The following is a 17,015-nucleotide window of genomic DNA, read 5'->3' as shown; positions in this document are numbered from 1 at the left end:
AATGCTACTATTGATTGGGATTGCAGTGGAAAAAAGTGGGAAAATTTGGATGAGAAATAGATTAATTGTCCCAATGGATAAAATACTCAGGTGACATGTGAATACCCTCTGTGCCATAATCATGAACTCAGTTGTCATTGGTAGGGATGAGAGGACCCATGAAAGTTCGGATTCTGGTATTTGACCCAAACTTTGGTACAAAGTTCAGTCCAGGTACCAGAACTTTACTCAAACTTGAACCAGAACCCCATTGAAATGTATGGGGACCTGAACATTGCAGCTGGAAAAAAATCTCTCTTTCTCTCTGCCACGGATTTCCCCCGAACTCCAAACATTGCAACGGAAGTATAGCACCGAACACTAACTGTCCGATATGAACACCGACCTTTTAAGTTCGGGTTCGCTCATTTCAAGTCATTAGTCTATTCTTGGAAAATTAGATCTAGACATTTTCCCCTCCTTTTTCTAGTTATTTTGGGACTTTTCTTCTATTTCTACACTTCTTTCTGGCTCTGGCTTTTGTCTTTGTCCTGAGAGCTCTTAAAGGGTATCTGTCAGTAGGATCAACCATCCTATATGGGCATGCAGGCAGGGCATAGGAAACTGAATAAAATCATATCTTGATATCTGTGATACCATATCACATTCCAGAGAAAGCCTCATTTTCTTAATATGTAAATGAGCTGTTAAGATCTATGGGCCGGACACAGAACTTCCTGAGAATCTGCCTCCAGGGCTTGTTTTACATGCCAATGTAGACAGCTTAAGTTGGTTGATCCTATTGACAGATTCCCTTTAAAGCAGCTAAATTACTTTTGAGCAATATGTGGGAATCTCCCTATTAAACAGATGGAATTATATATTTTTTCTTATTATTATTCACATGTTCTTGGGTTTATATTGAGTTTATTAATGAACACTAACCATTGGACTGTATACATTATATCTAAATTTATGTCTAATTTTTGGAATTACACGGTGGAATTACACGGTCATATGATGTAATTCTGATTGTGCTTAATAAAAACTTTGAAATTAGGGAATAGGGTGGAGATCTTAAGAGTTGGGACTTCCAATGACTGCAGGACCTAATGAATCGGATTGCATCTGAGCCTCCAAATGCAATGCTTTTGGGCTGTGGAAAACAACGGAAATGTAATATAATCCTGATTCATGGATATATCACAGTCATGTTTGGTGTGGCCAGAATGGTATAAATATACTTGGAAACATGGTGGTCATATTATTCCACGAGGGAGTTTATGACATAAAGTAGAATTAGGCCATAAACTTTACTTTTCTTTCCATATCATTATCCTCCTCTTATCCCTGTGAGGGTCACTGTATGTTCCCCAGGATGTGCACTGTGCATACTGAGGCCATGAGAGGGCATTGCAGTCACAGGCATAGCTGTGGTTGCAATGCAGACTAAAGTGGGTATAGATCTTGGACATGCTGGTTGTCCAAGGCAGATTTAGGGAAACCCGGCTCTGGGCTTTTTGGTTGAAAACAGACTGCAGATGGTAGTGGTGCAGTCCGTTTCATTCCGGGCCAGGTTTTCCATGTGGCTGAGGGCCACAGGCTGCTAGTTAAAAACCCTGCAGTAAAGAGTTTGGGTGTGTCAGTTTCAGGGTCAGTGTCAGTCTGGTGTTTGCTAGAGTGCAGAGCAGTCATCGGCTCTGCACAGCTCCACCTGTGTGGAAACACAGGCAAGCGGAGCCAAACAGCCAAGGCAGCTTGAAGGCCTGGCACCCACAGCGTACACAGCAGTGCAGTCGCCCACGGCAACGGGTCTCAGGAGGTGGACTGGTGTGTTTATTGGCTGTAATCCACAGGATATAGTTTTCGGCTGCAATCCAGAGGATATCGTGTGCTGTGCATTATTTGTGAGTTATACATAAAAGAGACTTTTGCTTTGAACTTTGCTGGGTCACTGCCTCATCACTGAATACGGTGTTACCGCTGCACTACACCCCATAAAGGATGGGTTAGGATAAGACCTTATAAAACATCTCATCAAGAGAAACTCGGGGTCAGGCCCAAGAAGAAACATGTATTGCAGATCTGTCTATGTTTTCCAATGCAATCTCTCACAGATCCAATCCGTAAGACATTTCTGCTTTTAACCCTTTTATACAATACTGTTTTTGCCTTGTGTGTATGTGTTTTTATTATTTAGTCTTTTTCTGACTTTAAGCCCTGTACCTTATTTTTCAAAAAATAAATCTAAAATTTAATTGGTTTGTTCTTTGCTGCTCTAAACGTACCCACAACCTCAAAGAGGGAAAATATAGCCTGGTTGTATTACCTTGTGTATGCCAGAGTGAGAGAATTGTACCTGTCAGGTGCTTGGGAAAGTTGGCCTCCCACTAGCCTTGCAAAACAGTGGGTGGTTGTGGCAAAAAATATAGTTTGCACTGGCTGTGGGGTTGTGCAGAACGCCTCGCCAGCCTATTGCGATATACAGTATGAATGGACTAGTGAGGAGAGGAGTCCCCTTTTACAGTTAGGCCTGTTTCACATTTCTGTTTTTTGACGGCAGACCAAATCTGCCAGAATGTGAAAAAACTGATCCGTTTCCGTTTTTGCACAAACGGATGCCAACGGATCCGTTTTTTTGGACGGATCCGCTTTATCAGGTAGTGCTGGAAATTTAAAGGAAAGAGAGAGAGAGAGAGAGAGAATTTTTCTGCCGCCAGAACGGAATTTGGGGTTAAATATCTGGCAAGGAAATTCTTCCGGGCATGCTCAGTGTAAAAAAGCGGATCCGTTCCTGGATTCTGTCAATTAACGGTTGGCAACGGATCCGCCGCCCATAGGCGACCATTATAACGAATGGCGGATAGCTGCGGATCCGTTGCTATCCGCTATTTTGACGCAGACAAAAAACGTTTCATTGTCCGTCCACTCAAGTCAGCGGACGCCAAAAGTTTGGCGTATCCGTCAAAAAACTGATCCAACGGATAACCATCCGTCAAAATCCGCTGCTAATGCAAGTCAATGGGGAAAAAAACGGATCCGCCCAAAAAAATGGCAGACCCGTTTTTTTGCAAAACGGTGGATTTTGACTGATGGCAACAAACGGAAATGTGAAACAGGCCTTATAATCGAGTCACGTGTGCAGAAAGTGACAAGTTGTATCAAAAGCTCCTAGAATATTTCACTTTTCCTCTACCTCTAGAAGGAGATGACACCATTAAAGGTCATTTGGGCTTGGTGGCATTGTTTGTACAGGTAAGAAAATGGGCATTATAGTCTATATTTCCTATCCGATTCTGCAGTCACGGAGTAAACACTACAGGCAGTTGTCCGCATTTGCATTCATAAATTTCATCCGGCAGCAAGCACCCTGCAGTATGAGCAGAGGACATGAATTATAGATGTGACTGTAATATCGCATAGCGTTCAGCGATAGGGATGTGGTGGCCTTAAACCTCAGCAGATCAGTTTCAGAAGCGTCTACCCCCCACCTCTCTCCACTCTCTCTTCCTCAGTCCGCTGTGCATGCACATTAGACAATAAGCAGCCACATTAACTGCAACCTCGGCTGAAAATAAAATTGTATCATTTCGGAAAAAGAAAAAAACACATTTTTTTTCTCCACAACATCATAAAAGCAGGTCATGTGTTACACTAGCCTCAGATAATTATAAACTTGGCGAAACGAACCTTCTTTTCAAATAAACCTTAATTATAATAATATTTCACTGCTGGAGAGAACAAACTCATTCCGCAGGTTTAATTGCAGTAAGTCACAAACAACCCATCTCTTACTAGAGTCATTAACCCTTTCATAGAACCAATGTTGGTTAATAGACAGGCATAGTGAAATCGGTAATTTCAGGTACAGCCTACCGGTTATTAACCCCTTCCTGACCAATGACGCCACATAGGCTTCATGAAAACCAGTGCCAATCTTACCAGTGATGCCGATGTGGTGTCATGACTTCAAAGCCCCCCTGCGGGTCGGGTGACCGGGGTCACTAAAAGGTCACCCGACCCACAGATACAGGGGGCTTTGTTCTTCACCACAGGGGGCGTGGCTTCACCCCCACATGGCTACGATTGCTGATTGGCTGTTAAAAGTGAAACAGCCAATCAGAGCGATAGTAATATTTCATCAATGAAAATTGATGAAATATTACAATCCAGCCATGGCCGATGCTGCAGTAGCATCGGACATGGCTGGAGACCCAGATCCGACCCCCCCAAGACTCACGGGGCCGATTGGCCCCCGATACCGACTGACGGCGGCAATGTGCTGCCGTCATCATCTGCTCCCCTCCCCCTTCTCTCTGCTCCCCCCACCTTCCGACCCCCCCTCACCCCCGCGGTACCTCCGATGTCCCTCTCCGGCTCCCGGTGTCCCGCCATCCTGCTTCATGGGCGCCGCCATCTTGAAAAATGGCGGGCGCATACGCAGTGCGCCCGCCGGCTGCAGATTCATTCATTCATTTTGATCACTGTGATAAACTCTCACAGTGATCAAAATAGAATGACAAGTAAATAAACCCCCCATTTATCACCCCTATAGGCAGGAAAAAATAATAAAATAAAGAAATCATTTTTATTTTTCCATTAGGGTTAGGGTTGGAAATAGGGTTAGGACTAGGGTTAGGGCTAGGGTTAGGGTTGGAATTAGGGTTAGGGTTGGAATTAGGGTTACAGTGGAATTAGGGTTAGGGTTGGAATTATGGTTAGGGTTAGAACTAGGTTTAGCGTTGGAATTAGGGTTTGGGTTGGAATTAGGGTTAGGGTGGAATTAGGGTTAGAGTGGAATTAGGGTTAGGGTTGGAATTATGGCTAGGGTTAGAACTAGATTTAGGGTTGGAATTAGGGTTAGGGTTGGAATTAGGGTTAGGGATAGGGTTAGGGGTGTGTTGGGGTTAGGGTTATGTTTAGGGTTGGGATTAGGATTAGGGATGTGTTGGGGTTAGGGCTGTGTTGGGGTTAGGGTTGGAGTTAGAATTGAGGGGTTTCCACTGTTTAGGCACATCAGGCGGTCTCCAAAGGCGACATGGTGGAACCATTGATTCCAGCCAATTTTGCGTTCAAAAAGTCAAACGGTGCTCCCTCTCTTCCAAGCCCCAACGTGTGCCCAAACAGTGGTTTACCCCAACATATGGGGTATCAGCGTACTCAGGAAAAATTGCACAACAACTTTGGTGGTCTAATTTCTCCTGTTACCCTTGGGAAAATAAAAAATTGGGGGCTAAAAAATTATTTTTATGGAAAAAAAATGATTTTTTTTATTTTCACGTCTCTGCGTTATAAACTTCTGTGAAGCACTTGGGGGTTCAAAGTGCTCACCAGACATCTAGATAAGTTCCTTGGAAGGTCTAGTTTCCAAAATGGGGTCACTTGTGGGGGGTTTCCATTGTTTAGGCACATCAGGGGCTCTGCAAACGTAACGACGACCGCAGACCTTTCCATCAAAGTCTGCATTTCAAAACGTCACTACTTCCATTCTGAGCCCTTATGTGTGCCCAAACAATGGTTCCCCCCATATATGGGGTACCAGCATACTCAGGACAAACTGGACAACAACTTTTGGGGTCCAATTTCTCCTGTTACCCTTGTGAAAATAAAAATTTGCGAGCTAAAAAAATGATTTTTTGAGGAAAAAAAATGATTTTTTATTTTCACAGCTTTGCGTTATAAACTTCTGTGAAGCACTTGGGGGTTCAAAGTGCTCACCACACATATAGATAAGTTCCTTGGGGGGGTTTAGTTTCCAAAATGGGGTCACTTGTGGGGGGGTTCCACAGTTTAGGCACACCAGGGGCTCTGCGAATGTAACATGACGCACGCAGAGCATTCCATCAAAGTCAGCATTTCATAATGTCACTACTTCCCTTCTGAGCCCCGACGTCTGCCCAAACAGTGGTCCCCCCCACATATGGGGTACCAGCGTACTCAGGACAAACTGGACAACAACTTTTTTGGTCCAATTTATCCTGTTACCCTTGTGAAAAAAAAATTGTGGGCTAAAAATCATTGTTTTTAAGGAAAAAAAAATGATTTTTTATTTTCACGGCTCTGCGTTCTAAACTTCTGTGAAGCCGTTGGGAATTCAAGTTGCTCACCACACATCTAGATAAGTTCCGTGGGGGGTCTAGTTTCCAAAATGGGGTAATTTGTGGGTGGTTTCCACAGTTTAGGTACATCAGGGGCTCTGCAAATGTAACATGACGCCCGCAGACCATTTCAAGTCAGAATTTCATAACGTCACTACTTCCCTTCCGAGCCCCGACGTGTGCCCAAACAGTGGTCCCCCACACATATGGGGTACCAGCGTACTCATGACAAACTGGACAACAACTTTTGTGGTCCAGTCTCTCCTTGTACCCTTGTGAAAATAAAAAATTGCGCACTAAAAAATAATTTTTTGAGGAAAAAAAATATTTTTTATTTTCACGGCACTGCGTTATAAACTTTTGTGAAGCACTTGGGGGTTCAAAGTGCTCACTATGCATCTAGATATGTTCCTTAGGGGATCTAGTTTCCAAAATGGGGTCATTTGTGGGGGTGCTCCAATGTTTAGGCACACAGGGGCTCTCCAAACGCGACATGGCAACCGCTAAATATTCCAGCATGTTTTACATTCAAAAAGTCAAATGGCGCTCCTTCCCTTCTGAGCCCTGCCATGCGCCCAAACAGTGGTTTATGACCACATATGAGGTATCGGTGTACTCAGGAGAAATTGCCCAACACATTTTAGGATCCATTTTATCCTGTTACCCATGTGAAAATGAAAAAATTGATGCTAAAAGAAAATTTTTGTTGGAAAAATTAAAATGTCCATTTTTTCTTTACACGTTGCTTTAGTTCCTGTGAAACACCTGAAGGGTTAATAATCTTCTTGAATGTAGTTTTGAGTAGCTTGAGGGGTGCAGTTTTTAGAATGGTGTCACTTTTGGGCATTTTCTGCCATATAGACCCCTCAAAGTGACTTCAAATGTGAGGTGGTCCCTAAAATAAGTGGTTTTGTAAATTTTGTTGTAAAAATGAGAAATCACTGGTCAACTTTTAACCCTTATAACTTCCTAACAAAAAAAAAAATTTGTTTCCCAAATTGTGCTGATGTAAAGTAGACATATGGGAAATGTTATTTAGTAACCACTTTGTGTCAGATAACTCTCTGGTTTAACAGAATAAAAATTCAAAATTTGAGAATTGCGAAATTTTCTACATTTTTGCCAAATTTCTGATTTTTTCACAAATAAACGCAAACATTATCTACCTAAATTTACCACTAACATGAAGCCCAGTATGTCAGAAAAAAAACAATCTCAGAATCGCTAGGATTCGTTGAAGCATTCCTGAGTTATTACCTCATAAAGGGACACTGGTCAGAATTGCAAAAAATGGCCTGGTCATTAAGGTCAAAATAGTCTTGGTCATGAAGGGGTTAAAAATACTGCTTTCATTGAAAATCATCTAAAATATAGTCCAGATAAAAAATCATTCATTTTCTGCATATTATCAAGGAATAAACAATTATTTTCTGAACTCCAAATCCTCTGCTTAGACTTAAAAGTTACAGGATTATATCCTGGCTGCTTGCAACCACCACTAGGGGGAGCTTAGTGCATACAGTTTTCTTACTGAGTTCACTGCATAAGTGGAATACATATAGCTCCCACTAGTGGTAAATACAGGCATACACAGAATTTCATCATTGTAAGGTCATCTTTAAATGTGTTCACAACTCATTCATATTCTATTATTATCAAAAGTCGACTATTGTCACACTGTCGGTCTTAGTGCTGGATCATGGCAGGTAAACTTCCATTTTGAGAGTTCCTGTGTCATTACGTGACCAGTACTGTGAGTGAAGGGGGCTAACTGGTTCATTTTAATAGTGAAAGGGGTTTTCCAGCCTTGCAGGCTGTAGACTTGTGACTGCAGAATTGTGAATCCTCACAACGCATGCTCTGGGCGCTGAGGATTCTCCAGTGATGGCGTCGGGAGCAGTGGGTACATGACCGCAAATATGTGAATTCCATACATGCGATCACGTGCCGACTAGACATGTGCAACTTCACTCAGTTTGCATACTTGAAGTCCCATGGCAGCTCACTCCTCGCGTCGGCACCAAAGAATCCTCATAGCGTGCTGTCCACGCAATGTAAGGATTCACAAGCCTGCAGTCACAAAGTGACTGAAGATTTGAAGAAAAAGGCTGGACAACCCTTTTAATGGGAATCTGTCACCACATTTTTGGCCTATGATCTGCGGTAGAACAGTGCGCAGGCACCGGGAAAGGTCAGAGAGGTCAGGCGCCTGCGCACTGCAGTACTTTACTCTGCCCTCAACAGAGCAGATAAAGTACGCCTCCACAGGAGCTACAGCAGAAGAAAGAGATCGTCATGTCTAGAAGATGGGAGGCACCGGACCGGCCCGCGACACCCATCGGACCGGACGGGATCCCCGGGTGAATATAATCTAATTTGTTTTTCTTATGTTTCAGGTTACATCGGGGGCTTATCTACAGCATTACAGAATACTGTAGTTAAGCCCCTGATGGCGGTGGCCGCATCTTATAGGCCAAAAAATGGGGTGACAGATTCCCTTTAAGCCAGTCCCCTATTTAGCATATGCATCGGCCATAATAGAAAAGGGGTTTTCCTTGGCCAGCCCCCTTCACACACAGGGCCAATAACATGCCAAAACAAGAATCTATGAAAAATGATATATGAGTTACTGGTTTCTATTTCATTTTTCAACATATCTTAAGATAATGTTTGACCAACCCCTTTAACTCCAACAGCTTATCTTTCCAAATTACTTCCATACTGACCTTCATTATCCATTTCTGCTGATCCCATGACCATAACAGGGACCCCAATGAAGGAGGCCAGAATCCAGATACAGACATTGACAACTTTTGCTTTGTGCGGTGTGCGGATGTCAAGGGCTTTGACAGGATGACAAATGGCAATGTACCGGTCCACGCTCATCATGGTCAGTGTAAAGGTGCTGGTGAACATGTTGTAGTAGTCGATAGCGATGGCAATCTTACAGAGAGCATTGCCAAAGGGCCAGATTCCCATGATAATATCTGTCCCTTGGAATGGGAGCGTTATCAACACTAAGGCGTCGGCCAAGGCCAGGTTAAAGATGTAGATGTTGGTGGCGGTTTTCATCTTGGTATACCTGAAATAAACCAAAAAATGTGTTATTAGGTGCAATGACTTATACAAAAAAATGTAGCATTGTAGGAACCAGTCACAACACAGAGTTCTGGCATGTAGCCAAATAATGCTTTTTTTAGTGTTAGCTTCAATTTATAGATAACGAAAAAGGTTCTTTTATATAAAATATTGTGTTTCAAAGCTCTACTGGCGTCTTTATCAAGTAAAAAAACAACAGATCATCTGTTGCGTTTTCTGACTTCATAAAGACACCAGTGAAGCTTTGAAACCGTTGTTTTAAATAAAAGAACCTTTTTTGTTATCTTCTTACAGCAAGAACTCTTTTTTTTTTACAAGTGTTTTTTATTCCTTTTATGAATATTTTACTTGGGGACTCTGCACAGCCACGAGGCAGCATTAGGTGGAATTTTTAACAGGGTCCCCCCACCATCCCCTAGGCTTAGGGCTATCTAATCCAACCCAACCTCCATACTCAGCCGGGTATCTAAAGAGAAGGAAGTAACTAAGCCGCTGCCAGACCAGACACCTAAGGTAGCAATTTATCTTCTCTGGAAATAAAGGGATACCAAGCCCGTTCCTTATTTCCCCCAGCATCATTTGCCAGAGGAGAGTAGGAACACCCTCATGTATGTTAGATGTATGGACAGCCAAATTGAAATTGGCAGATTTTCGGCTGACATTATTTAACATTTAAGGTTTGGCAAGATAAATGTGTAATTACTGGAGGTCCGTCAATTAGGACCATCATTATTCTCTAGAATGGGCGGCCAAAGACCCTTGTGTCAATCAATCGCTAGTAAGCATGTGTAGTCAATGCTACATTAATTGTCCTGAGGAGTTACAGACCCTCACTATGGCTGCATTCACACAATGGACTTTGGGCTTCTTGTTCTCAGGCTCAATGCGGGTCTCTGCAGCCAGACCTCCTGTAATCATACATTTATCACCAATCCTATGATTAGGGGATACATTTTATTTATTGGTCAGTCCCACTAAAGGGAAGGTGCCGTGATTTTTATTTTTGTATTAATACTTATTGATTATATAATTAATTATTTTTAATGCAAATTTAAATGCCCTGGTTTAATAGTTTTTTTTTAATTAATATTTTATGCAGCCATTGAGGTCTGTCATTTTCACTTTCTGGTGTGTGTCTGAGCATGACACTTAGACTCCTCAAATACGAGAGTCCCTGAAAATAGGAGACTGCAGTTGGTGTCTGACCACATCTCCTACACTGTGGCTGCTTCCAAGTTTGACCTTACCACTCCCCCAGGGTTGCCCAGTCTACAGCTGTGGGAGGAGATGTGTGCCATTTTGTTTAAGCTGCAGCTAAGCTACGAGCTAGAATTTCCTCCCGTCACCAATCAGCACTCTGATTAAAACATTAATACTTTCAATTTTTTAAATTGTAAAAAAAAAATAATTGGGGGGCATACTCCCTTTAACTCTGTAGAACCATGAATCACTACTTTTTGAGCTGAGCAAAGAAGAGACTAAATTAAACTATTCCAAAAGTAAATGTTGGGGACACGAATCAGAGCCTTCTAGGGATGAGCCAACACATAAAACCTGCTGCCAGAGTTTTCAGTTCCATCAGTCCGGATTAAAGATTTCTGCTTTGGCAGGACTGTCTGCCACACGTACATAATACACATCCAGGCTTGCACCGAGAAGCTTTGCATTTTATAGGATTAACTCTATGTAGTGTTGGAAAGCTCAGCGGGGAACTTTTATCATCAGATTACGATTCCTTGTCGGATTCAACTTTTTCAATTTAACCCCATATTATAAAATGGTGGAGCGACTTTCCATTATATTAGCTGCTGAATTTTATCAGGGAGATATACTCTATATGACTGTAGTGAAAATATGTACGGTATATGTATGGATGTATGACAGGCAGTAAATTAGCATCTGTTCTTAGGCAGCAGCTCTTCACAAAGGTGACAACATATGTTATCCTGACAAAAGGCAGTTTTCCTGGTCTCAGACCTCAGGGTGCCTTTCTGGTAACACGCAGAATTGGAAACATTTCACACCTCTGATGCCTTGAAGGCAAACGCCAAATGGGACCTATTTGCAACCTGACAATTTCTATATACTATGGGAAAGAAAAGCTAAGACATGAACCTTTAGAAAAATAATGTATTCATTGGTAAAGTAGCCATGGTCCAGTCACAAACCAGGAATTAGAATATTAACATGAGGGGCTGGTCTAGAAATCTGATCTCCAGGCTAAACCTATAAATTAGGCCCTACACAAAGAAACTTGTTCACAGTTTGAGGGAAGCCAAGCTGATGTAATCCATTTTCATACTTCCTCCCTCAGGAAGCAGAATACCAGACTGAAAAGTTTACATATTTCTGTAAGTTTCTCCTTTTTATTTTTATAACTGTTTTGCATATTTGTATGTTACTGTTATTTCAACATTTTTATATCCTTTTATTGCAAGCACTGTACCTTTTCTATTAAAGCTTAAAACTCTAAGAAGTCTGAACCATGTATGCTCTAAAAGAGTGTAGCTTTAGAGTATATGATCCTGGTGATTGGCAGACAGTAGTAGTAGTACTTCCGGGACTCATCACCCGTGTGTTCAGTGAGTGGTGGCAACGTGTGTGAAGCGGGGTGCATGGTCTGTGTCAGGGTGTGATTTATGCTTCCATTGCAGCATAGGACAGAGGATGAATGCTGGACTGAGTGAGAGAAGATAGATTAACCCATGCAGGCGCAACCCCAAGTCACGTGTTGAGAAGCGGGTACGTGACAATGACATATCACAGGTCAGTGTGACAAATCATACACGGTGGCTCAGTGGTTAGCAGCACTGTTGCTTTGCAGCGCTAGGACCCTGGGCTCAAATCCCAACAAGGACAACATCGGTTTGCGTGGGTTTCCTATGGGTTTTCTTGTTTCCTTTGCTCTCCAAAGACATACTACTAGGAAATTTAGATTGTGAGTCACAAAGGGGACAAGGATGATAATGTCTGTAAAGCGCTGTGGAAATGAATGATGCTAAATATAAAAACAATATAAATAATACTGTGTCTTACTGCTGTCTTCACATAAGTCAGATGTTGCCCCTATAGCCTCAGTTGGGCATTGATTATACAGAACAATATTTGTCTAATTTGAAACAATTCATATAAAATAATTCACCAGTTAGATATACAGAGGGTGAAATAAGTGCTGAACAAGTCAACAATTCTCTAAGTATATATATTTCTAAGGGTGCTATTGACATTTACAGTATATCACAAAAGTGGGTACACCTCTCAAATTTTTGTAAGTATTTTATATCTTTCCATGGGGCAACACTGAAGATATGACACTTTGACACAATGCAAAGTAGTCAGTATACAGCTTGTAAATTTGGTGTGCCCTTTAAATAACTCAACACAAAGCCATTAATGTCTAAACCGCTGGCAGCAAAAGTGAGCACACCTCTAACTGAAAATGGCCAAATTGTGCCCAATTAGCTATTTTCCCTCTGCCCAGTGTCATGTGACTCATTAGTGTTACAAGGTCTCAGGTGTGAATGGGGAGCAGGTGTGTTATCGATATCACACGCTCTCATATTGGTCACTAGAAGTTCAGAATGGCCGCACTTCGTGGCAAAGAACTCTGAGGATCTAAAAAAAAATTGTTGCTCTACATAATGATGGCCTAAGCTATAAGATGATTTCCAACACCCTGAAAATGAGCTGCAGTATTGTGGCCAAGACCATGCAGAGGTTTAACAAGAATAGGCTCCGCCATGGTCGACCAAAGAAGTTTAGTGCACATGTTCAGTGTCATATACAGAGGCTGTCATTTCAAAATAGATGTATGAGTGCTGCCAGCATTGCTGCAGATGTTAAAGGGATGGGGGGTGAGCCTGTTAGTACTCAGACCATAAGCCACACACACTGCATCAAATTGGCCTGCATTGCTGTCTCCTCTTCTAATGATGATGCATAAGAAATCCCGCAGTTTGCTGAAGGCCAGCAGACTAAGGACATAGATTACTTGAACTAAGTCCTATGGTCTGATGAGACCAATAAAAACTTATTTGGTTCCGAGAGTGTCAAGCATTTGTGGCAGCAACCAGGTGATGAGAACAAAGACAACTTTGTCTTATCTACAGTCAAGCATGGTGGTGGGAGTGTCATGGTTTGGGGCTGCATGAGTTCTGCCGGTTGTGGGGAACTACAGTTCATTGAGGGAACCATGAATGGCAACATGTACCGTGATATACTGAAGTAAAGCATGATCCCCTCCCTTCAGAAACTAGGTTGCAGTGCAGTATTCCAACATGATAATGACCCCAAACACACCTCCAACACAACCACTCCTTGCTAAAGAAACTGAGGATAAAGGTGCAGGACTGGCCAAACATGTCTCCAGACCTAAACCCGATTGAGCATCTGTGGGGCATCCTCAAACGGAAGGTAGAGAAGCGCAAGGTCTCTAGCATCCACCAGCTCCGTGATGTCATCATGGAGAAGTGGAAGAGGATTCCAGTGACAACCCGTGAAGCTCTAGTGAACTCCATGCCCAAGAGAGTTAAGGTACTGCTTTAAAATAATGGTGGCCACACAAAATATTTACACTTTGAGCACAATTTGGCCATTTTCACTTAGCGGTGAACTCACTTTTGTTGACAGCTATTTACACAGTAATGGTTGTGTGTTGAGTTATTTAGAGGGAACACCAAATTTACACTGCTATACAAGCTGTACACTGACTACTTTACATTGTATCAAAGTGTCACATCTTCAGTGTTGTCCCATGAAAAGATATAGTAAAATATTTACAAAAAGGGATCTACTCACTTTTGTGATATACTGTAACTAGCTTGGCCTGTGCAAAATGTTCGCACATTGGTCGTAAATGTATTTCATGAGATGATGAACACAGAGAGGTATTTAGATATGTAGGTTGGTAATACAATAAATTGGTTTGATAACTAGAGGCCAAAAAATGTCTTCCGATTGAGTTGCCACCTGCAGGTCATTGTGTCTTTCTGTAGGTTTATGAAAATGAATGTTTAAATTGTATTTAGTGATAAAATCGTGTATGTGTGGTTTGCTTGGCTCTTTTCTTCCTAAAGGGAGCAATTTTACCTTTGAAATGATATATCATTTGTGTGTGTGTGGGGCGAAGTAATCACTGAAAAAACAGTGCATGTATACAAATGTTTGCATATGTGCTTTGGGGTACTGTGGTGCCACCTGCAGGTCATTTTTCCTTACTGCAGGTTTATGAAAATTAATGTTTAAACTGTATTTTGTGATCAAATCATGGATATGTGGTTTGGCTATTTTCTTGCTGAAGGGGGCAAGTTTAGCTTTCAAATGGTGTATCATTTGTGTGTGTGGGTACAGTATGAACGGAGATACAAAGTGATTACCGAAAAACAATGTTTAGAAATAATAGAATAGATTCTCACTATTTGTTGGGAACAGGTTAAGAAATCAAACCACAGATTTATTTATATTAAGTTATGTGTAATAGTGAAAAATGAAGCAGGGAAAAAGTATTGAACACATGAAGAAAGAGAGGTGCAAAAAGCCATGGAGAACTACAGGAAGACCTGTAATCAGCAGGTACAAAGTTTTCAAAGAAAGCAATAAATAACAAAAAGCATGTACAAGCGCGTTTAACATTTCCTCAACAACATTAAGACAAGCTTGTGAAATACTGGGACAATATAGTCTGGTCAGATGAGACTAATTATATAGCGGGGGTGTCTCAACCAATGTCAGATATTTAGAGGTAGCAAATTGGTATATCATAAACAATAAAACATAACCTTTAATGATTCTTTAAAAACCATACATCAAATCAAAACAAACATGTGCCAAAGTGCAATTGTGCAGTGTTCTTATTAAAAACAAACCGTTTTGTACTAAATAAGGCACCATATGGCCCTGGACATTAACGTATTTCTTGTCCAGGTGTTTCAAAACCTGGAATCTCCGACCATATGAGCCTTGTATATTTGTAATTATGTGCCGACCAGGCCTTTATGTCATCAGAATTAATATTACTTAATAGACATATATCTAGCCCGTATATAAATTAGCACAGCATATGTACAGCATCGGTCAAATGACCGATGCTGTACATATGCTGTGCTAATTTATATACGGGCTAGATATATGTCTATTAAGTAATATTAATTCTGATGACATAAAGGCCTGGTCGGCACATAATTACAAATATACAAGGCTCATATGGTCGGAGATTCCAGGTTTTGAAACACCTGGACAAGAAATACGTTAATGTCCAGGGCCATATGGTGCCTTATTTAGTACAAAACGGTTTGTTTTTAATAAGAACACTGCACAATTGCACTTTGGCACATGTTTGTTTTGATTTGATGTATGGTTTTTAAAGAATCATTAAAGGTTATGTTTTATTGTTTATGATATATCAGATGAGACTAAAAATGAACTCTTTGGATGCCATAATACACACCATGCTTGAAGGCTAAAATGCACTGCTTATCTCCCCAAAAACAAACCGACAGTGAAGTTTGAAGATGGGCAGTGGCAAACATCAAATAACTGAAGACATGGACAAATGTACCAAGAAATCAAGAATTTTTTGATAAAAATCTGCTGCCATCTACCAGGATGATGAAGATAAAACAAGGGTGGTCACTTCAGCAAGATAATGATCCCAAACATATGGCCAAAGAAACTCTCGATTGGTTTCAGAGAGAGAAAATAAAGTTGCTAGAATAGCCCAGCCGATCATCAGACCTGAATCCAGTACAAAATGTATGTAAGGAACTAAAGGTCAGAGTTCATAGAAGGAGCCCTCGGAACCTTCAGGATTGGAAGAGTGTGTCAGGAATCTGAACATTTTTTTAATTACTTTGGGGCATTTTTGCCCTCTTTCAAGATGGCGTCTTTTGTCTCATGTGCCCCGTGTCTTCCTGCTTTATAACTCCAACCCTGCCTTTAGTCTGTGCTAGAGTATTCTGCCAGTGTCCAGCTAATGGCCCTGGTGGTTTTCTATCTTATCCTTTGAACCTGTGTGGGTATCCTGTTACTCTGCTCTCTGAATTTTTGCTGCATACACCAGTCTCCGGTATTCCTCTTGCTGCAGGCTGATCGTGTTGCTCACATCTGCATCTGTTGGATATGTAAGCTCTTGCTGCTCTGCAATACCTGAGACTGCCTACCCAGGCCTCCCTGGATGAGTTAAAACATTATTTGAACTGGTTCATATATATACTTATCCTTTTATGGACTAAACAAGGACTTACTTGTGTCAAGTATAACTGCGCATCACAGACTGCTCCGTTTGATGCATTGCATTGATTGCATTTTCATCTGAAGTTTCCTACAGACTCTGCCAAGTTGAATTTAATATTACATCGAGTGTTTATGGACTTGAGTTTTTTCCGTGCACCTGTTTGACTCACCGTGTGATATAATATAGACTTTACCACCTATAAACTGTGTTCTGTGTCATTTCTCATTATTACACATACAGTCTTTACTGAAAGTGTTGACACCCTTGAAATTGGAACAACACAAAAAAATTAGAACAGAAGGCAAATTTGACATAATTTCACACAAACCCCCAAAATGGGCTGTACAAAATTGTTGACACCCACAACTTAATATTTTGTTGCACACAATTTTGAATAAATAACTGCAATGAATCACTTCCTACAGTCATCAACAAGCTTCTTACACCTCTCAACTGGAAATCTGGACCACTCTTCTTTTGAAAATTGCTCCAGGTCTCTCATATTTGAAGGATGTCTTCTACCAAAAGCAATTTTACGATCTCTCCACCGCTGTTCAATGGAATTTAGATTCAGACTTTTTTGCTGGCCACTTGAAAACTCTCGGGAG

The 17,015-nt window shown here is 41.3% G+C and overlaps 1 protein-coding gene across 1 annotated transcript in view; it reads right to left on the bottom strand.

The window, feature by feature from the left end:
- Positions 1-17,015, bottom strand: part of OPRL1 (opioid related nociceptin receptor 1) — a 166,870-nt gene that overhangs the window by 11,937 nt on the left and 137,918 nt on the right. The window contains exon 3 of the mRNA XM_073580864.1: positions 8,804-9,159. Within this exon, the coding sequence (XP_073436965.1) occupies positions 8,804-9,159 (356 nt within the window). The remainder of the gene's footprint in view (positions 1-8,803; positions 9,160-17,015) is intronic.

The sequence above is a fragment of the Dendrobates tinctorius genome, unplaced genomic scaffold, assembly GCF_039654945.1.
Source record: "Dendrobates tinctorius isolate UK_male_01 unplaced genomic scaffold, ASM3965494v1 ptg000065l, whole genome shotgun sequence".
NCBI classification, from domain to species: Eukaryota; Metazoa; Chordata; class Amphibia; order Anura; family Dendrobatidae; genus Dendrobates; species Dendrobates tinctorius.
This window is presented reverse-complemented; position numbering and strand designations above follow the sequence as displayed.